Source organism: Lepeophtheirus salmonis, chromosome 14, assembly GCF_016086655.4.
Source record: "Lepeophtheirus salmonis chromosome 14, UVic_Lsal_1.4, whole genome shotgun sequence".
Classification (NCBI taxonomy): domain Eukaryota; kingdom Metazoa; phylum Arthropoda; class Copepoda; order Siphonostomatoida; family Caligidae; genus Lepeophtheirus; species Lepeophtheirus salmonis.
In genome coordinates, this window is record NC_052144.2 from 39,661,374 (window position 1) to 39,685,233 (window position 23,860).

General features: G+C 32.4%; 1 protein-coding gene across 1 annotated transcript in view; it reads left to right on the forward strand.

Annotated features, from left to right (window-relative positions):
• Positions 1 to 23,860, forward strand: part of LOC121128868 (sodium channel protein 1 brain) — a 244,362-nt gene that overhangs the window by 138,185 nt on the left and 82,317 nt on the right. Inside the window, exon 8 of the mRNA XM_071893258.1 lies at positions 6,890 to 6,964. Within this exon, the coding sequence (XP_071749359.1) occupies positions 6,890 to 6,964 (75 nt within the window). The remainder of the gene's footprint in view (positions 1 to 6,889; positions 6,965 to 23,860) is intronic.

Below are 23,860 nucleotides of genomic sequence, written 5' to 3' on the forward strand. Positions count from 1 at the left end.
CACGGTTTCACTCTACGCTTGATCCCAAAAGTGTTGAACTCCAGACTTTTGAAATATTTCTTTACGAAGATTTGAGATGGTCAAGCCTTGAACTTGATCCCGGGAAGTTGTCTCTCCTTGATTTCACCCTCCCAGACGAGAACACAATTTTTATTCTTATATGTCTCTTTATTCTATTTTATTCGGTTTAACATGAGTTGTCTATACATTTTCTCTTGCTTTGATGCACCTTCCACGAACACATTTTCATATGGAACTACAGTGCTTTTCATGTACAAACTGCTTTGCAGTATATAGATACACCTCCACAAGTATCTTCCTTCAGCTTTCGAATCATTTTTTTCTTTTCTTTTTTCCCGACTTAATTTTCTATCCTCATTCATTTGGGTATGTGTGGCTAATCTTTTATACATTTTCTCCCTTACATTGTCTTCAAACTTAGTTGGAAATTAGTCTTTAAAAAAAATAACTTTACACTAAATTCGAAAAACAAAATCGGCCTTAGACCGAGGGCAACACTAATACATACATAGAACATATACAATATACATAAGAAGTATCTGATCCCTTGCCGATTCTGTAAGTTTGCCCACTGACAATTAACATAAAGCTCTATAATTTTAATGGTATGCAAATTTTAACAGTTACATAATAATATTATATGCACAAAAAAACATGTTTGGAGGAAGAAAAACGGCTAAGTAATGCCCCAAGAACCCCATTCCCACGGTCAACCATGAGGGGGAAACATCGAAGGGAGAATGGCTGCCTTTTGATCCTCCCAGAATTTTTTTAGCAACAACCTACTGAAAATGTCCTGTGCAATTGGTCTTCCTGTACGATAAAAATACGGCATTGCAAGAAAGAGTGGCTCAAGCAGATTCAACTCATGAAGTAGCTTAATTTATCTCCGCAGCTCAACCCCATAGAAAATATTTTTCAGTGACAAACGAATAAAACTGGCAAGGGATCAAATACAAATTTTCTGCAAATCACATGAAAACCTTTACTACTAGTGATGTCTCGGTCCTTAATTAGAGCTAAGAACCGGGGCTCTGTCCAGTCCCACTTGTCAGTCTTTAAAGAAAGTAAATCTATCCCTCGTGACGTCATTCAGTGTGTTTTCCCTTTTTATTGTTATTCTGTTATATAATAAAATAAAGGATATCACTTAGTACAAACATAATATGTTCGTATTATATCGTATCTACATATATATTAAATGCGAATATCTGAGTATTTGTGGGAATGTTTGTCTGGTTATGACGATCAAACAAACTAATGGTTTTTGCTGATATTTTTCAAAGTAGTTTTTTAAGGCTCCAGAAACGGGGTTCGTCACAATTATGTGGGTCTTCAAGCCCATGGTGGCTTTTAAATAGTATATTTCTAAAAAAACATTTCTTGACATTCAAACGACTATTTCATATAAGCCAAAAAGCAAGGGTATTTAGAAATTGAAAAGAGGAGGTCCAAAACCCTACCCCAAGTGCAAAACCACACCATGAAACCATACCAAAAAGAACATCCAGCCTGGGTGAAGAGTCAATGGAAAAGAGTTCCAAAGAAAAAGATGCCTCTGAAGATGCATCAAGATTCCAATGAATTAAAATTTAAACAATATGAAGAAGCTTCGTATCATTCAAATGAACATCAATGGTCTCATGGATAAAAAGAAGAAATATAGTTTGCTTAAATATTGGGAAGTTTTCGATTTACCAGGTATTTTATGTATATGCAATACTCGAATTAAGATGAGCAAGGATTGGGCGTTTGTCTTAAGAAATAATCAGATATACAAATTAGATATTTTAAAGACAACAGCCAAGGAATAGTCAACTAGAGGATTAGCAATCATAACCCTAAAGAATGTGGACACAATGGATATATTTACGGACCAAGATGGAAATATCTTGGAAATAGAAGATATAGAAGAAAAGTTTTAAATTATGGTAATGTATATTCCCTCAAGAGACACCAAAATGCTCGTGGGGTATTTAAAGGAGTTAGGACCGAATCCCAAGAAAGAGAAAGTGGTAATGGTCGGAGATTTTAATGTTTCAGAAATTTATAAATAGGTCCTTTCCATTCAAAAAATTTTTATCATGGGAGGAAAATAAAGGTTTGAATGATCTGGCAGATGTTACAAATAAATACAAGCTGATATTTATCCGAAAATAAAAATAATAAGTTAACAAGAGTCGACTAGACCACAAGTATGTTTCAGATAAAGTACTACCGCCATATGTATCTTTAGAAAGAATTTCATCAAATGGGTTGTCAGATCTCTTCTTTTTGTTGGGAACCATATGCTTAACAAATCATATAGTAAAACAAGATGTAAACTAAATAATGAACTACTCAAGCACACAGATTTGATGGAAGCATTAAGGGAAGGCATAGATTGGGTCCAAAAGGATATAGATGGTGGTTATCAAGTAAGAGAAACATTGGATATATTTTACTAGAGTACCAAGAAAATACTAACTGTAGTCTGAAGACGTGATGCTAAGAAAAGAAGACAAAGGGAGAAGGGAGTTAGGAAGGAACTAGCTGATAAAAAAGAATAATCGGAAATGTAATCAGGAGCTCGAAAAATTGATGGATATAAAAATAAAATGAGCTCAAATAAAAACTCGATGTCATTTACATGGTGTAAATTCAAAAAATTATAACTCACTTAGATGGTTGTAAGAAAAAAGAGAAAGAACGAAAATGAGATCATTAGAGGTGGATAGGAAGGAGAAATTTTGCACCGAAAAATATTGCTAAGTATATTGAGGTATATTTTCAGGAATTACATCGAAAAGACAGGATTTTTATCAGAAAATAAAGAAAGAACATATTCACCTAAAAGATAGAAAACCGTTTTCAAAAATATTCACAACAAAAGAAGTAGGGGAGTACTTTAGTACAAAGTTAAAGAAAGAAAAATGCCCTAGATTGTTAGGGTTCACTGGAGAATTCTTCAATGCTCTACCATTGTTTATGGGAATTTTAGCAGAACTATTCAACGAAAACTTCTTCGAAAAAGGGCTACAAGAAGCTAAAAAGGGATGAAGGATTTCTTTTTTTTCCGAATATAAAAAAGAATATTAAAAAATGGAGACCCTTAACAATCATGGAAGAAGTATATAAAATGTACATACTCTGGGATTCTAACAGAAAGACTGGAGCCAGTCTTGGATAAAATTCTGCCTGATACAAAATTTGGGTTCAGATTAGGCAGGAGAACGGAGGATGCCGTCATGCCCCTCCCAGCAGCAATGTGGCAAACAAATACGTCAGGAAAGACACTGGCCATTACTTTATTGGATTTCCAAAAAATATTCGATTTCTTCGCATATGTAGCATTATGGAGGGTATTGATTTTTTTTTTTTTTTGGGGGGTCCTCCTTTATTTAAAGGGGCAATCAAGAGCATGCTAACAGGAGTGAGATAAGTAATATATATTGATGGTGAACCAAAATTTATATAGTGAGAGAAGCACACACTAAAGGGATCCTATCAGCCCATCTCTCTTTTCCATAGTGATCAGGCCCCTACATAAGATTATAGATAACATCTAGTTGGAACAAAAATAGGAGTAAAACAGGTTACATATCTTTTATTTGAAGATGATGTGACTATCTTGATGAGGGGACAGTCAATGGAGTCGGATTGGAGATGCCTCAGTAGAGTCCTTCAATAATCTGAAGAAAGATCCTTTTGAAAATTAACGTCAAAAGACTCAAGTCATGACGAATATGGAAGCATCAGAGAAACTATTCGAGGAATTTATATGGTAAAAGATGCAATACTACAAGGAAATATCACCACTATGGAAAATGACATTTAAAAAAATGCTAATAAAATAGATAAAAATAAAATTAATGATTTTATCAATTAGAAAACATAAGCTTGAAACACTTGACAGAATCAAATATTGAAATACAACGATAGTTCCAAGCATAACCCAAATTATGAGATATCTACTTTATAACAAGGAGTGTACTAAGAAATGAAATAAGGTGTCCATTGACTACGTAAATGTACCAAAATACATAGGACATATGAGATCACAAATAGGGGAGGTGGGTTGGGTATGTAGATGTGATGCTTCCTTGGAAGCTTCTTCTAATCTCCTGGTACAAGAAAGCATTTCAGGTCAATTTTCCCTGAATGTAGTCTTTGTGTACACTTTAAATATAACTCCATAGAAAAACCTTCTACCAGAAATGAAGACCTAGAAGATATAATGGAAGATAATTGGAACGAGAGTACTACTTGAAGAAAATACGGAGGTAAAAATCCACATATCCAGGGCAATACGAAGGAATTGGGCATTAAAAATATAAATGATGTTTGAAACTGCAATTAAACTTCTCACCATGGAATAGCGATGCTGAAGCATTCCCTTAGCTCTCCTTCAACCCAACCATCATACCTAAACCCAGAAACGTGGTTATGAATGTTCCAAAGTGTTCCATCAAAAGAGAACTGTGCTTGCAAGATCTAAATCCGGATGAACTCAATTTTTTTTATGAAGGCTGCAATGGAAAATTAAAAGGCGAGAGAATATGTAAACACTATACTAATAGCAAAATAAAGGTATACAAAGTACACAATGACATCAGCATCTACTTCACTCCGATAACATTTCATGATGAGGTGAGTCTCTGCAGTCACTATAATGAAATGCAGACATTGGAGTACGACTTCAGGGAGTAAAAGACTAGAGAAAGTAGTGGGAGTCCTGGCGGAGGGTATTCTCAAAAATATTGGGGGAGCACCAACGGTGCACAAATTACTGTATGGCTTCTTGCCGGACAACCAAAATGTGACTTTTAAGATCCAAAATATGTGGCCAAAGCATTGGCAAAGTTTCAGACAATGGTGGCGAAGAGGGCATCCCTGGGATGTCATGCCTCAAGAAAAGTGGCCCAGGTCGCAATAAAATTTGATTTTGAACAAGTCCATTGCATGAGAAAGTATTGAGACTCATGCAGCGTTTGTTTTTATAAGTTGTTTCTTTATAGATAAATCATTTTACAAATTAATTCATGAGAACAATTTTTCAAATTCGACGAAACCTCGAATCTTTGTATTATATTTACAAATATTTTATTACTATTCCTTATGTGCTTTTTATTTAGTTGAACTGACATTAATAAATTTATGGTGTGTGTTCATTATTGATATATTAGTATATGTTGCATTTTTTTCCATTAATCAATTAACATTGATATCGGTGTGAAATGAAAAAAAAAAAAAAAGACCATAAATTAAAAAAATTATTCCGGCTGTATGTGATATGTATCTTTGCACACTTTTTTTAAAGAAGATTATTAAATTTAGAGAGATAAAAAAAAGAGAATATGACAAAGGATTTTAGAAAATAATATGAAATATGAGTGAAAAACTGTTCAACTTGAATATTTTTTCTTCTCTTACCTTATCGTCTTCTTTAAAACAAGTAGAAGAGTTCAGAATTAATTTTCTTATGCCTTCTCTCTACCTTTATCAAAAAGTTTTGAAAGAGGTGCATACCAACATACGTGTTAAAATTAATTATCAAAATTTTACTGCCTTTTTTTTGGTTTTATAATAAGGAGAAGAGTTCTTAATTAATTTGAATTTCTTAATGTCACGGGCAAAAACAGGCAAATCTACTCTAGTTATACTGAAAATATGAATATTTTTGTTAGATCATCAATCTTATTTGGCTTTATAAACCATCCTCATTTTACAAAAAAAAAATGAATCCAATAGCCATAGGACTGGCCCTAAGACTGGGCTAGACCAAACAAACGTCTAAAACAAGAAGGATTGAATACTTTAGTATAAAGCTGCTGCCCATGTTGGCTGGGGATCTTATATGTTATGTCCATGTACAAACATTTACCGCATATGTACATACATGTATCATCATAGCTGTGTGTTGAAGTGAGAATTAATGAAGATGAATGATAATGAGGCGAAGGAGAATAAGAAAATGGAAAGGAATCACTAAACACATCAAAGACGTACATTAGAGCGGTTTGATTTTCTACTTTTTTCGAATTTCAATTACGGTTAGTGCGGAAAAATGGTCATATGGTATGAGATTACCTATGGATAATTTCATTAACTTAAGAGGTCATTTTTAGGTCGGACATGTGCATTAAATTATGAAAAAAAAAGACAAAAAATATCAATTTAGTATATATGTAAGACATTTTTAGTTATTTTGAATTAATAATTTTGATAAACATTCTTGTAAACTACAAAAAGTAGTAAAAAAGTTTTTTATTAAATTGTCCAATGGAACAAATAGAGAGAAAAAAGTAAGGGAAATTTGATGATGTGCGTATAGCGCGCATCCTTTTTTTTTTTTTTTTTACATTTTCAGACAGAAAGATCAAAGTTATCTTATATCTCTCTTTGTTCCATAGGGTAGCTTTAGAAAAAAGAACAATAACTTCCATTATTCTGAACTATCTTTAATCGAAATTCGAAAAAAGTCAAAAAACAAACCACCCTAACGTACGTACTACTAGTAGCAAATATACAATTTTCCCTCTTTTACAATATACATTACTTCCTGTCACTTTTAGAGTCTCAACCTCATACATCATCAGTGTATATTCTTTGCTTACTTATCATGCCACAAAAATAGGCCTTTCCTACATTTACATATTACTGTATAAGACACTGCTAGACTCAATCACTCAGTCTTTATATAAATATATATTCAATATCTTTACGTCAAATTAAATTATATATATTCCATATGGTTTTTTTTTGTTTTTTGTCAAAGAAGGATTAAACTATTAATCCTTTTCTTTTATTGTTGATATTTTACTTAAAACAATATTTACATGGTTTTTTTTTTAAACCTTTTATTTATGTATATAATTATTTTTTGCAGATGGATTTTAAACGAAAATAATTGGTATTTCAGAGACGGATCTCCTGAGGTCTGTGGCAATGCATCAGGTGCAAGGTAAGTTACAACTTGTATTTCGAACATTTTAAACATTCCTCCTTCGTTACTAGGGATATTTTGTAATTATTCGGGTCAATTGCTAGTGCTCTGCTTCTAAAAATTTATCTTTTTTTAAAATTAACGATAATTTTCTTTAATTTATAAACATATATAGCGAAAATATGTTTGTGACCTTTAAAATTGCTTTACCCACTACCTTTAAAAAGTATGTCATATAGTTTAGGCACAATGCTTCTCCAACGTTTTTAAAGTTAGATATATAAATTGTTGTTTATCTAAACGTTCGCAAGCCGAGAAAACAAAATGAAAATCTGTTGGTTATTTTTTTAACAGGTTTTATTATAATGTTCACACAACTAACATATGCTCTCCAACCACTCTAATAAAAATTCATGTGGCTTAGCACTCCGCATTTTCATTCTGTACAAATTGATTTAAATTAAACTGATACTAATAATATTTTGTAATTGAAAATGAGACCAAATGATTTTTTTTACCGTAATTACACTGATTGAAAATAAGAATGTGCCAATTTTGAGGAAGTTCCGGATATAGTGTCAGTATATCAATCCTCCAGACAATGAAAATGGCCTGCAACATAGGAACAATCACCCTAATACACACTCATAGTTAATTTATGATTAAATGTTCCCTATGCAAAAATAAGAGAATAATGATTGGCACTTTTGAAAACATAATATACTATTCAAATCGTTTAGTATAAAATGTTTATAATTTGTAATTTTAGGTATTGTTATTAATGCGGGGTTTATCTTATTTAATGGCACACACTTTATTATTATCCATCCGGAATGATAATGCTTGCAAAATCTCAGAGGAGGGCAATGAGACATCATATCTTTGAAGAGTGACAGCCGAGATAGTTAGAAAGGGAACAAATATTCTAAATTTTCTCAAGCCCAACAAATATTGAAGCAAAGTTTTTCTCTTATCTAATGAATTTTTTTTCGCTATTGATGCCACTGTGACTAATTAGAACAGTTGCTACATCACAACCAAACATCCAAACAATGTCTTAATTTCAGTGAAACATGTTTTCAGAACAAAAAATCCCACCGGAACCATGGTCTTGGGCAAAGTCTGACCTCTCATTTTGATGGAGAGGAAGGAGTGGCTCAATCCTTAAAATTAAATCGAACTTTGAGATGAGAAAGTGATACCTTGGAAGAGATAAAACTTTGGGGACAACTTTGGTATTTTACTGAAGACTGAGCTCCGTGTCATTGCGCTATTAAGACACAGACCTTCATATGATACATCTATGCGGATCTTTGGAACCTCAACATGTGGCCACCCTCCTCTCCAGATACGAACTCCTCGGACTACTCTATCTAGGTGCATCTGGAGGAGAGAGGTTGTGTCCTACTCCTCACAGGAGTGTCCAGTCTCCAGAGGCTTCAATCAAGAAGAAGTGGACCAAGCTCACGTCTCACTACATAGTCAATGTCTGCAAGGGACTCGTACTGAGATAATTTTAGTGCTGAGGGCTCACATATTGAATAAAAGTTGTGCCGAGCACTATTTTCAGATGATTGTGTTAAATAAATAATCTGACAATAATCTTTGTTTCAATTTTACTCTTAAAAATTGAAAATAATAAAATGTGTACCACTGGATAAAATCAAACTTGTATTAGAAAATTCATAATGTGTATGTAAAGTTTTTATTCGTAATTAATTAGGAGATGCCTGGTCTCTGTAGGATAAGTACATACTTCCAATACATACATACTTGTACAATAATTCATTTAGTCGTAATAATCTATTGCTGTTGCTGTATCTAATCTGATAATGGTTTGTTAATCTCCCTTCATTCTTCCCAGTGCTCACAAATATGTTTGGTTGTCTATTTGTATATATTAAAGTAGATAATCTAATGTGTTGTTATTGTTGTTACTTTGTTGTTGCTGTTGAAGTGTTAATACATTTTATATATACAGTTAATGGTTAAGCTTCTGCTACCCATTCACATTCTACATAATATACAGGGTGTGTACGAAGAAATATCGATTCTATTACGGAACTTTTAATTAATAGTCATATAATTGTAACAATATATATATTTTAATTTATGCCCCAACTAGCTTTGATCACAACCTTCAATGGTCAATGGTGGCATCTCTAGGATATTTCATCAAATCCCTGGTAGTGATGACAACCTTTCCTTTAACTCTCTGAGTTCCTAATCCAACATTTTTGGCTATAAAGGCCGGTTATAGGGAGGCTTTGAGGGCCCCACGTAGGCTAAACGTGGACTCACGAAATAGCTGTCGATAAATACAAACAATTTTTTTTTTTTCAACAATTATGATTTTTGTATAACAAAAAACATGTTAACAAAGCCTTTGGGGACTCGGCCAATTAATATAGCCGCCATCGGCTGTCATCACATTCTCCACACGGCGAGCGAAATCCTTGCATTTGTTGATCACAAACTCTTTGTACATGTTTTCCCATTCAGTCACGATGGAGGTCTTCATCGAGTCCATCCTTGAGTTAGTATTTTTGTTCGTCTCCAAGGTCCCTGAAGTCAAGTGGATTCCCATCTGGCAAGGATGAATAACACATATCGTTGGATCAAAATTCTTCCATATTGGTTGACATAACATTTGGGTAATGTGTGTGACGGTGCGCTATCTTGCGTCAATACATAATTTCTCTCCGGGTAGTATGCCTTCAACCATGGACATGTACCGATTCAACTTGTAGTAGGTGTACTGGTCTATTTTCTCCATGAGCTTGAAGAAGAAATGGATCATCTTCTTGCAAAAAAACCACAAAGATCAGTATTTGGGATGTATCTTTGGTTCGGTACATAGCCTGAGCATTTTCTTTTGCATACCAGCGTTCATTGCACCGGTTTAACACTTTTTCAACTGTGAAAATCTTCTTGCCTGATAAAATTTTCAAAGTGGACCCGTTGTTCTTGATCCATGTGAAGACTTTCTTGCACCTATCAAGCATTCTGGCCTTCATAGGTCCTGTCAGAAGGTTGCTGGGGATCCTCGTGTATGAGGAATGCCCCAAGTTGTCCTTCACAGCCATCCTGATGGTTCCCTCAGCCATAGTGAACTCCTTGAAGAGACAATTCATGAATTTTGTAGTATGTTCCTTAATCCTCTTTTCCAAACTGGCCAGGAACTCCAGAATCGTTCATCAAATTTTGTCCTCCACTTCCTGCTTAACTTGAGAGATCTTTTTCGTTTTGGCAATCTTGAAAACGAGGCTCCTGCTTATAATGATTTTCATACTAATTTTTGCGTCTACGGGATCATAAATCTGCTACTTTTTTGCTTCTGGGTCACTCATGATGAAGAACTAGTGAAATGTTTATTATTGTTTTCTAATTCAAAAATAATAAAAAAACCAACAACGGAATTTAAAAAAAAGTAATTGTAAAACCTCCCCATAATAATGAGGAAATAAAAGTTAATTACCAGTCAACGTTTTGCTTACGAACCCAGTACACTTTTTTTTCTTAAACGACCATAACAAAAGAAAAATAATTGATTTTTTTAATCAAAAGTCATAGTAAAAAAAAACTGAATTTGGGTGCAATTAATAAAAAAATGGTGATACGAAGGCTGTACCTTTTCCAAAAAAAATATAGTTTTAAATATAAAATAAAACTTTTCTTTAAAAACATAGGAAATTTGCATAAAAAGTGGTACTGATTTATCTTTACTCCAGTAAAACAGACCATTTTTGTAATCACCCAACAGAGTTGACATTCACTCCAAATATCTTGCCAATGTCTTTTTGTCCCAAATGCATTTTAATAAGAAATTTGATTTTTTTTTTTTTTGCTCACTAACTTTTACTCGTTTTAAAATAATAAAGAATTTTATACATACTATCCAAATATTTTACTACTTTTTGCCAAATATCAAACAATTTAATAAGTAGCGATGGCACTCTGTATTCATTATATATTCATAAATAAACATAAACAAACGCATATCTGTACCGAGTGGTCAATTAAAATCTGAACATTTTGAATTTTAAACTTCAACAAGATATACTTTATTAATTAACAACTGAATTGAAACAAAATGAATACTTTTAATACATGTGTCTGAGCTCTCTTAATCATTAATGTAGCCGCCCTTAGCGGCAACGATGTCTTCCAGGCGGATGTCAGTTTAATATAGACTGCGTATGTAGTCCTCAGTGGAGGTATCCCCGTAATAGCTGACTGTGAGTTGAGGGAGTCTGTGTTTGGATGACGGACACTGCAGGCCTTCCCCACGATATGCACCCAAATTATGTAGGCATGGGGTTGGGCATCAGGGCTGTAGGGGATCCAAAAGTTAAAAAAAAAAAAAAAAAAAAAAGAGTTTAAAAGAAATCAAAAGAGTTTTGCAAAGGAAGAGATCGGTTTCTTTCATTGCTGGTGTTAAAAGTGGCCTCTCCATTCTCAAATGTCTCTTTCGAACCACTTTTTTGATAGCTCTCTGGACAGTCTGGCATGAAAGCCAAGTCCTCTTGCATGGGCCTTAATGGACTTGAGAGGATTGGCCTGGGCTGATTTCTATACTTTTTCCGTGTCCAGTTTGGCCTTTTCGATAGAGCCGCTCCAAACGTTTCGGACTTGCTGACGACGTAGATGGTGGTCTTGGAGACACCCAATTGCTTGGAGTGCGTGAATAGAAATGCATCCATCACGTTCAAATTCATTTCTTCTAAGTAAACTAAACAGCTCAGGTTTGCTTTATTTTTTAATGAATTATTTATACTTTAATATATCGAAATATTTATTAATTTCAATCACACAACTTTAATTAATTATTAAATTAGTAAGTGTTCAGATTTCAATGAAGCCCCTGGTATAGATCCCTTTCATTTCGAAATCGTGCAAATTACATATAATATTGTAAGTATGATATTTTTAGGGTTTAATAATACGTTAAAATAAAGGGAGTAAGAATCATCTTAATATCATACCCATAATTAAGTTTCATATATAGCCATATAATATGTATGTTGTATAAATTTAACTTTCTCCCCCCCCCCTTTCCATGTAAATATATTATAATTGCAATATCTACTTATTGCAACAACATTAATATATCTATTTGTATGTTATTTCTTTCTTCTAAGTATTTAAAATGGGAAAAGTGATAAGAACAAAAAGTTGGACAGACATGATTACCTCTGTAAATAAATTAAAAAGTTGGTGAAGGGTTTACAAATACATATATACAGCGTTCGAAAATGAAATGTGCACCCTTTTTGGGACCCCTGTAATCAAATGACGCCTTTCTATAATTATCTTAATCCCACGTAATATACAAATATAATCAAATCAGTCAGCCCAATTTCGTCACAATAGAAGAACTATAATCAAATTTTCCAGAGATTAAGTTCACAAAGGAGGAACGAAGATGCGCAGTATTTATGCTTTTATTGATAATCAAGCACAAATCAGCAACCGTGACATCTGTCACCCCGCTGGGCTCAAAATGTGTTACATTGAATAAACCAGGAAGACACTGGAATATTTGAAGAACTCATGGAGGACTAATTTGAAGTCGTAGAGTTCATCGAAAAGGGTGCTCACCATCATTGACCAGTCCCATACAAGGTTCTTTGTCTCAATTGGAAAGGAACTTGAAGTCAGTGACAAGACAATTAGGGCATGTATTTGTAAAATACATGTAAAATGCAATTCTTAAAAGATGCAAACTGACCATATATTTACCACCCAGTAGCCCCGATCTAAATCAAAAGTTTTGGGGAGTAGTTATGTCAGTGGTGTAAATGGGAACTGGAGTAATCCTTTCATCATCATCATCTCTTTTACCATCCATAAAGACTTATTGGAATGGTTGAGTATATGATTCTTGGAGCCTATAATATGGTCCTCTGACTCGCTTGTTGTAACATCACCTAAGTACCACGAGACTTTTAAAATTGAGTTCTTATTTGCAAAAATCCAAGGAGTTCTGTATCTAGTGAAGGTTAGTAAAACAAGAATCACCATCAGAGCTGGAGGCTCTTATGTCCGGCAAGGTAGACATTTTAAAATAATTCAAGGATTTGGGTTCCCCCTTTAAGAACTAGATTAGTTATGTTTCTGTCAAGCTGAACTATTAATCTTGTTCAGGACCGAATCGCATCCCCTCCTTTTTTGTCTTCTTTTTAGAGGTTGCAGACTGTAATTATGTCAGCATGTCGGTACAGTAGGGGAGTGAAGAAGATACGAAAAAATGATGCAATTAGCTGGTATCAAGGCCTGATTCTTGAGGCCTCCTCCCCTTCTTATTTCACAACCGGCTGTCCTCAACTACTTTTTTTCCCAGTTTTCTTATTTTACGTATACTCAGTGTTGAAAATCCTGTGGATTTTTTAGCTTTCCTGTTTTTCATTTATTCGGTAATCTAAAGAAGAATGAATTTTCAATTCCTTAGTAGTGGTCATTATTATTTAATTGCCTGAGAAGTGAAAATCCTTTCCTAAATATATTAAATTATATTGAAAAGCTGATGGAATATTTTTGTATACTCCTAAAAGATGGAGTGTACCCCTGAAGATTAGCTGCGGAGTTATAATTGTAAGTCCTTGTTGGACTCAGAGTAGAATTGGGGATTGACGTAGGAGTAATTCTAGCAAATGTCCTTGATTATTTCCTTCTCTCCTTCCTCCCTTGACCCAGCAGCTGATTATCGCTGATCTAATGAAACGTCATGAGCATTATTCATTATCTCCACTAATACATTCTTGAAATTGTCAGGGTTACCATTTTGATTAAAGGTTTATTTTTTTAACATGCCCATAGTACTCGGGATTTTAACCACTACGTATACTGTATTTCATAAGTTACTAGAGTAGTTTTGTTCCGCGTTTCCCAGGACAATTTGAAACTAAAATTTATTCTGAACTCTTCTGCTTCATTTAACAGAAAAAAATTAATAATTGTTCTCACTGCATATAGTAATATAAATTTGCATAATTTTTTTAAAAACAGATTATAAGGTTTAGAGAAGACAAAAATATTAAAGTTAAACTTTTGTTCAATGATATTTTATGACTCCCATGTCAAGTTGATACCAGAACTATCACTTGAGTCTTAAAAACCTACATATAAAATTTCAGCAAAAACCATTCCTTCACTCCCCCCCTCACACACATAGATACATTCGCATTTAATATGTCAATTAGTTTAAAAAGATATTCTAATGACTTTACTCATATAATAATGTTCCGAAATTATATTTATAGATGTAGATTTAATTAACATAAATGAAAACTACATAATAATAATTACGAAAAGTATTCATCACTATCAATTATTTGATTCGGCAAATTCATACTTTAAGTTTCAAATATGAAGATAAATTTTTTTATTTATTATGTAGATATTTTGATTTGAATGTAAAAATAATTTGAGCTATTACAAATGTATATATATATACACTAGTAAGGGACATTCACATAGCCCACTTCGGGGGAGGGGCCTCCAGCCTGTCCTCGTTTGGGAGTGGAAGAAGGTTTTCTTAAAACCTCATTTACCAGATAATATGCCAAGATGGCATAAATAGAAAATTAACCCCCATTTTCTTTTTTGTAAAAAAGGTCAACACATATAAAAGTTGTGAAAAAAAACAAAAACATCCCGTGGTTTTAGGAGGTAAAGAAAAGCGGCAATATAAGGTAGGTAAAAAAATTATGTGAAAAATGAACTACGTGTCTTATGAATGCCCCCTTATATTAATTATTTATGCCATTTAAAATAGTCAGTTGAAAAGCTTTATCAAGTATGTATGAAGATCAATAAATTATTATTTTTCAAAAGAGGCTCAATGATCATAATTGGCATCTTATATGATTTTTTTCTTGTGCTCTAAAATATGTATGAATAGAAATTATTAAATTAAGCGTCAATATATATATATATATAGGCAAAAAGTACACTTTAAAGGATTTTTAAATTTAAAAGCAGCTCGAAACTCTCTTTAAAATATATTTATTTTTTCGAATTGACCTAACCACATATTTTTGGATCTGAACGTAAAAGTTCAACTAGTTCTTTGAACACAAAGAATATACGACAAACATAGTATAATCTAACACCAACACAAAGGCTCGTTCACCAAAGTTTATGAAAAACAAACAAAGTTCTCAAAAAATTGGAGATTCTGAGGAGCAGTGGATTATCTAGCTTCTTTTTGGGGGTACCTGAGTTGCCCTAAAAGTTTTTAAAAAACCCAAAATATAATATAAGGTATATAGAAAATAAAAAATATAGTCACTTCATCTGCGGTATCATTTATATTTATAAGTTGGTAATTAGAATGCTCAATGTTGAAATTAAATAATGCATAATAATTGCAACTTGTATATTTGCTTATACAAGTTGCATCTTGTACACAACATATTTATATGTAATTTTGTTATCTTATTTCCTTTGAAAGTACATACATATTTAGTAATATGTACACGAATATATGTTGTATATTCATTTGAACTCCATGGAATAACATGATCCAAATAAATTATTCCCCACCCTGGTATCACTATTCCCAATTCCCTAAAGTGGGCCTTTCTTGTGCATAGTAGATTTTCTTTACTCGGCATATCCCTACATACAATATTATATTCATACATATATATATAAAGTCAAACATTAAAATTGAAATAAATTTTCATTTTATTTCAAATAGAATAAAAAAAATGTGAAAATCATTCTGATAAATTTATTTCCAAACATTCTTTTCTTCTTATTTTCTTTTACCCCACTGTATTTCCATTATTTTCTTTATTGAAGATTGATATAGGAATATTTTTCATTACATTTTCTCTAATATATCTACATATATATATATATACCATGAATGGTAGAACAAAAAAATCGTAGCGAATAATCCATATTAATTACCTATATGAGACTTTGGTCTTTCTATGCATACATACAATTGCTTATATATAATTATAGCAAAGGATTACTCGCATGGCTTGGAAGAGCGTTAGGTTATACTTAAAGGCATTATAATAAAGCGTCTTTATATTTTATGAGATGTATGATTATGTATTTAATAAAAATTGTATCATAAACTTCAAATAATTTACTAACATTTATGCATGGAAAAATTTGTCTAGATAGGAAGTTCATCTTTCATTTTTGTCATAAAATTGCCAAATTGAAATTTGGAAAGAAAATTGCAAAAAACTGATTTGAACTAATTTACCAAAAAAAAGTAGTTAATAGCATTTTTTGGCATTGTAAAGAGGAACACAAACCTACAAAAATTTTTTTCATATTTGCACAACCCAAAAAGTTATGAATAATAATTTTATCGACAAAAAAAACCCAATAATTGTTTTGAGCTTTAAAATTATATGTCCAAAATGCATCGTTTTGCGGCATTTCTTCTTAAAATTTGACGTTTGATAAAAAAAAAAAAAACCCAGAAAAATATTGAGAAAATATTACACTAATGAGTTAAACATCAATTTTTATTTGACAAATTTATTATGCAAACGAATTTCGAGACAAAGTTTTTAAAAAATTTATTATATTTACGAACATAATATTCGATTGAAAGTTCATTTTTTTACACCTGAAAATAAAAATAAAAACTCTAATTTTGACGTATTTCTTTTTTTGCCCATAACTTTTTTGATTTTGAAAAAATGTTGAAAAAGTTATTTTTCGGATTTTTGTTTTTTGAGACATTGGTCACTTTTTGATTACTATTACACTATATAATTTCTTTGAGCTCCAATTTTTTTTGTATTTTAAGTATAGAACAAGCCCTTCTTATATGACACCCCAGAAAATTGTAACTCCTGTCTTTGACTAAAATGATTCAAAAGAGACACCCATCCAAAGTTTCAGTATCCTCAGCCCTTTATGGTGAGGGCACCCATAAATGACGCCCATAAAGCAATTGTATATATATATATTTATGTATATATCAATATTCAACTTAATTGAATACATTAGTGTCAATGAATATGCCATGTGTAAATTTAGTCCTGATACACTTAAAATAGTTACAGGAAAGTTCACATGCCCTTTTCAGCCCCGGAAAGTTCACCTCCCTCTTTTCACACCAAAGCAAGTACATCGTGAAAAAATTTCATCCCAAACCAAGTTCATCGAAGGAAAAAACATACTTTTATATTGTATAATATCATTGTAATTAGAGAATGTAAAATGAGTACGTTGTATAATTTGCTTGTACAACTTCAAACTGTATTTAAAAAAAAAAATAAAAATGTTGATAATTTGAGATAATCGCTATAAGGAGTGATAATTAAATGATTAATATACCTATCTATTCAATTTAGGGAACTATAAGTATCTATAAATATTCCAGTGTTAACAATAAAACGGCCGCGGAAAACGGTAAAAATGACATCTTCGGCTAGATCAATATTACATTATTAAACAAGTAATCATCCAATTAATCTGTACTTGTTATACTTTTATTTTTTAAATGATTACTCTAATTTTAAAAAATATCAAGCGTGTGGAGTTATAAAATACTCCAAACAACATGTTACCATCTTTAAGGGCCAGAAATGTCATTTTGACATCAATTCTAGTATTAAACAATGTCAATGCATCAGTAGTTGATACAACTAAGTCAAAGAGCTAAACTCTCAACACTTCTGAATTTGTTTTGAAATGTGTATGGCATCGTGAACCATATATGTATAAACAATGTACATGGCGGGGTCTTGAAGAATTTATATATGGGAGAAATAGACAATCAACATCTCTGGGAAGAAACATCTATCCGAATGGAAAATACTGAAGATTCTGCATTCTACACCATATTCTGAATCTGAAGGAGAAGATAGTGGAATAAACAGGGATGACGAATATATCCAACCATCTTGCAGTTCATCAGAAGCCAATCATATAGCCAATTTGTTGCAATCGGCGCTTAAGGGTTAAATAAAGTGTTCTTTCAGCATATGCTCTTATCCAAATTAAAACCTTCTTTACTAGAATAATGAGTATATTATGGAATGATTAAATCTGTGTATTGGAAAGTAGATTAAAACATCACATCAGAGTTGATTTTTTTCATTAAGATATATTCCAAATATATGTATTGTTGGTTAGGAATTTTTTCGAGAAAATTTGCATTGAAATTAACCTATATTTGGGGGAAAGAGGGAGATCACTTTCTGGGGGTAAATATTAACGTACCGTCAGTCCTTGGGACTGACAGTACAAAACATATTAAAAATTATGAAAAAAAGGTAATTGACGTCATCCAGACCGAACTTTATAAGTTTTTAGAACCGATATGCAGGACTGAACCTGACCGTACCAAGACTGAACTGAACGGGACTGGAGTCTTGAGTCCTAAATAAGGACCAACACACCACTACTTATCTCTTAAATATTTAATCCTATTGATATTTTTTTTTTTCGTTCGTAAACAAAAATTCAAAAATAGTTACATACGTAAAAATATAAAAATAAATTACACATTTTTGTGTATAATGACATCTTTGGGCTAAGAATACGCCCCAATGTTGCTAAATTGTACAATATAATATGTATGTTATACTGAAAAAATAAATCATATTTGAGAAAATTAACTACATGGACAATAAACGTTTTTTTTTTACATTTTTTGGAATTGCGATAATGGCTTGGAATTTAGTAAGGAAATAACCTATGCAAATTTTATTTGTCTACAATCTTATTTAATATTAATTTTTCAATTTTCAAACTAATTTCAAAGTTTGAAAGAAGAAAAAAGTTATTTACTTCGTCAATACAGATTAAAATGCAGCATTAATCCTTATTTTACATTTATTAATGATGATAGACATTATTTTAACCTATAAAAAGATGCCAAAGTTTTTTTTTTTTCTAAAACTACGTTTTGGAGCAAAAAGAGAGAATAACATTAGACAAATTTGATCTTTCCTTTCTGAAAATGTAAAAAAAAAAAAAAGAAGAAAATTATGCACGCTATCCATGAATCATCAAATTATCCTAATTTGCTCAAAAAAATAATTATAGAGAAAAACACCTAGCTTAATTACTTTTTTAGGTTAGAAAAATGTATATCAAAAATATTTTATACAAATTGACTAAAAAAATATTCTAAGTATCTATGTTGACTAAGTAAAGAGTTTTTGCCTTATTTCATAATTTGATCAAGATGAGGAGTTAGGACCAAGTTGAAGATTAAACCGCTCTAATGACAATAAGTCTAAAATTATAAAAGCGTGAGCAAACTAAAAAAATGTATTTTCCTCAAAATGATTTGACAATCTGTAGCTTATTATTTAATATAACTGGTGCATTCTGAGAAAAAAATTTCACATCCCCCTCCTTGAGTAACATACACGTATATTTTATAATTGATAATATTATCATGCAAGCTTCAAATTTAAATTATAGATTGCTATAAAATCCTTTTTAAAGCCTTTAAATGCTGTCTTGAAGTTGACGTAATGTACTTAATTCATTATCCAGCAAAAGAACATCTATTATTGCACAATAACGGTACTTTAATAGCTTCAGCAATAACAATTGCTCTTAGCTCCTGAGAATATATCCCATCATTTTTTGTTACTGCTTGTTATTAAGGCTTAAGTGTGATAACATACTATTAATATATTGATTATTTTTTCAAAGATGATAAAACTTGTATTTATTAAATATGAAACCCGGCCACGAAATCACATACATACTTTAGTATCAAACCATAGCTGCTTATCTTTTGCCCATACTTTAGTTATTCGTTCCTTGAGAGCACTCAAATTACGCACACCTTAATCACAATCTCTGTCTTAAATACGAACCAATATGCTGTTGTTAAAGGGGTTGAGGGCAGGCAAGTATATCAGTCAAAAGTGTTGTGGGTAATAAAAAAAAATTCATAGAAAAACTTCTGGGTCGTTATAGCACACTGAGCATGAGCCACGGTCTTCTTTTCACATAAGACGTTATTTTATTTGATGTGCAGTTTTGATGTTAAATTCCTTAAAATTTTTGACATTACCTCAAATCGGACGTTTTAGTTTTGTCTGGCATCTAGAAAATACGTTGAAATAAATATAGTTTTTTATTGTGTAAACGGAGAAAAATAACTATTTTTTTGGGACTTGTGAGCTACGATTCACCATAGAAAAAGTGTGTAATAATTAAATTCACACTCAGCATGTGTTTACATATTTCAAAGGGTGTTTTCATCATATCATTTTCCTTCGATAACATTAAATTTACCCTCAGAGTATCCCCACTTTGCTAAAAAAATAAATAGAATATTTATATACTAAAAAATATCTCAAAATATATGAAGGTATATTTATCCCTTTATATAATAAAAAGCTATGCCTCAGTTATTTGGTATGTACATACATATCCATACATGTATTAGAGAGAGAAATGATCGTCTTTTATACATATTTACATATCGTATTACTTACAGATAGTAAATTTTACAAGTAGTCATACTTATATAAAAGGTCCACAAAAATATATCCCTATAACATACTTTTCGTTTTGTTGTCTTCAATGAAACTAATGGAATATGGATTAAGATAAGGGGATTCGTATTAGAGCGGTTTGATTTTTAACTTTTTCGATTCCAGCGATTACGGGTAGTGTGGAAAAGTTGCCTATGCAAAAGTGTATTGTTCGTCAATGTCATCATCTTCAGGTAGCATATCTCAATCAATTATGAAAAAGGTAAAAACTCTTTACTTAGTAAATACCGATACTTAGAAGACATTTTTAGTTAATTTACTTTAATAAACATTTATTTAATCTATAATAATGTTTTACAAGTTTTTTCTAAATTTTTTCTATTAACGAAATAAACGTTTGGAAAATTATATGATCGGCGTATAAGGAGCATAATTCTTTTTACATTTTCAGAAAGGAAAGATCAAAGTTGTCTTATATATTTCTTTCTTTTTGTTGGAGAGGGTAGCTTTTATAAATTTGTTTTAATGTTTTTTATATGTTAGAATAATGACTATGATAATTAATAAATGCAAAATAATGATTCATGCTGTATTTTAATCTTAATTGAAGAAATAGATAACTTTTGTACCCTTTCAAACTTTGAGCTAAATGTGCTACCTAAAAATGATCTCACAGGACAATGCAATTTTGCATAGGTTATGTCCATACCATATCACTACTTTTCCAAAGTAGCCAGAATCGAAATTCAAAAAAAGTTGATAAATAAACCACCTAATGGGTATTAGTATTGTAGTTATAAATTTTGGGCATTTTTGTGATGAAAAAAAAACAAAAAAAACTAGGGAAAATGGACATGGTCAGCCTGACAATTTGAAAAATATTTGTGAGGAAAGCAGCTGGGCTGTCATGACGTTTAATTGAATAATTTGGGAGCATTATGAGGGAAGGAATTAGAAACAAGTTGACTCTGTAACAACCAAAGACAAAGGTCTGAATTACTTCGATGTCAATCTTCAATTCTCAGCGTTACGCTCCGTTATACAAGATCACACACACTCATAGCTACACTTTATATTTAGAAGTTCTCTCTTTAAGACTGGGAAAATAATGATAACAGCTTTAGAAAATAAGGAAACACTGCCCAGATTGCCAACAACAAAAAATCTTACACACGAAAAATGCTTAAAATTTACTCCTGAAGGTGTGAAGTTGGATAAAATCAGAGGGCTCTCAAGACCGACACAATCGGCAATATACTCATCCAATATCACATGCTCACATCACACATCGTATATGTTACACCTTTGATCTCCATCATCAATCATGAGAGTTTAAAGGGCTCATTTATAGGAAGCCGCTCATCCCGTAATAATGACTAAAAAATATGCAAAATTTGAATTGAAGTCAGGATATCCTTTTGTTTGGAAATATGTATGATACTTCATCTGTCAAGACCATTGGTTCCCAAACTTACAATAATAAGTGATGAACGGGTTAATGTTCAGATAGAATTCATCCTCTCTATAGTGCACTACATATGTACATTCTTTTTTGTATCTTATATATTTCGATTTTCAATTTTAGATTATTTATTCGTGAAGTAACTATACATTTCATATATTCACCCCGTCGCTTTAATGTTGTAGATCATTAATATTGAGTTCTAGAACGCTTCATACGGAATTGTTGATTCCTTTGAGTTATAAATGTCCTCTACACCAAATGTTTTTGACGTCCTACCAGCAGCATTGACCACCATCGACAGGGTATTTTTACCTTTCTTTAAAAAATCTAGCTGATAAGTGAAAAAAAAAATCAACCAGCTGCAATCCAAATTGGGTAATCTAGTAAATAATCGTTTAATTTCCCATACTTATGGGAAGAACAACAGTGGTGGCACCACCAAAATAAAACAGAACCAGAACATGTTCAATGCATAGGTTGTTTTGAGTGACATAGTAAACGTGTTTTATACAAGGTGCGGCAGCAAAACGTGGACTGTTAATTAATTTTTATTTTCTGATAACTATGAAAGGCTTAGTGATTATTTTTTACGATTATGTTTCCGCCATCCTTTTTATATAAACAAAATATATTAATAATTTAGTCATTTCATCATCATGAGCGAGCAAGAAGCAAAAAAACAGCCCATCTCAGATCTCCTAGATTCTGAATTTGATGTGATGAATATTACCAAAATGTCACCAGGATTACCCAGGATATCAAAAATTGGCGGGCATAATTTAAAGAGGGATATGAAGTTCTTGGTAACTGTGGAGAAAAATATATAGGAGGGTCCAACTAAGTCAATGAATCACCTCGCATACGACTTCTTTGTGGCTCCTACAACCATCAGGAGGGCTATAAATCACAACTTTTGGATTAGTTACTTTCTCAAGGATCCCATATCTCCTTCTGACAGAGGGAATGAAGCCAGGAGGCTCGAGAGGTGAAAGAAAATCCTCACATGGATCAAGGCAAATGGGTCAATTCTGAAAATTTTATTGGAAACAAAGATTTTCACAGTTGATCGATTCTGCAACCACCAAAACGACCGCTGGCGTGCAGCTACAAAAGAAAAGGTGCAAGGGGATTAACACAACGAAATCCGGCCCAAACAATGGCCCTCGGCGTTGTGGTCTCAGATGAAGAGAAAATTGCAGTTCTTTTTCAAGGCCGGACCGAAAATAGTCCAGGAGGCCCACTATAAGGTGCTAAGGTACACCATCTTTTCATGGCTGAATACCAACTACCCGGAGGGTAATTACATCTGGACTAAGGACGGCACCCCCTCTCACACGAACGCCAAATACCATAAGTTCTGCGCATATTCTGGTCCAAAGAAATATGGCCCCTTCTTAACCCGATTTGAACCCACTTGACTTTTCTATATAGGACACTGTGGAGAGGGAATCTAACAGGACCTCACACCCAAATGTGGACTTACTGAAGTCCTCCACAGTGGGATAACTTGTCAGAGGAGTTTGTCATCAAATCCTGCATGGACTTCAGATCACGTTTAAAGGCTGTAATTGAAAAAAAGACGGCTATATTGAGTAAAACAAGTTTTCCAAAAACCTTAGCTACAGGTTTTGCTTACAGGATTTTTTTGCGTATTATTGAAAATATAAAATTATTAATGTATTTCTAAATCCATCTCTCGAGTCCACGTTTAATATACACATTCAGCTCAAAATCAATTAAAGACCTCTTATCATTGGTGTGGCGAACCTGTTTGGGGTCGAGACCCACAGGTTGGGGACCACTGGCCAAGACGTATTTATTCAACTTGAGACTTCAGTTAAATGCCGGCCATCCTATTGATGACCGGTAATCAATTTATTTACGCATACAAGTATCTGCCTATATTTTTTTACAATCAGTGGTTGTACTCGGAATTTTTCGGAGTTACTTAGCATCGACAAACAGAAAAACTCTGCATAAACACTTTAGATTTGCTTTATT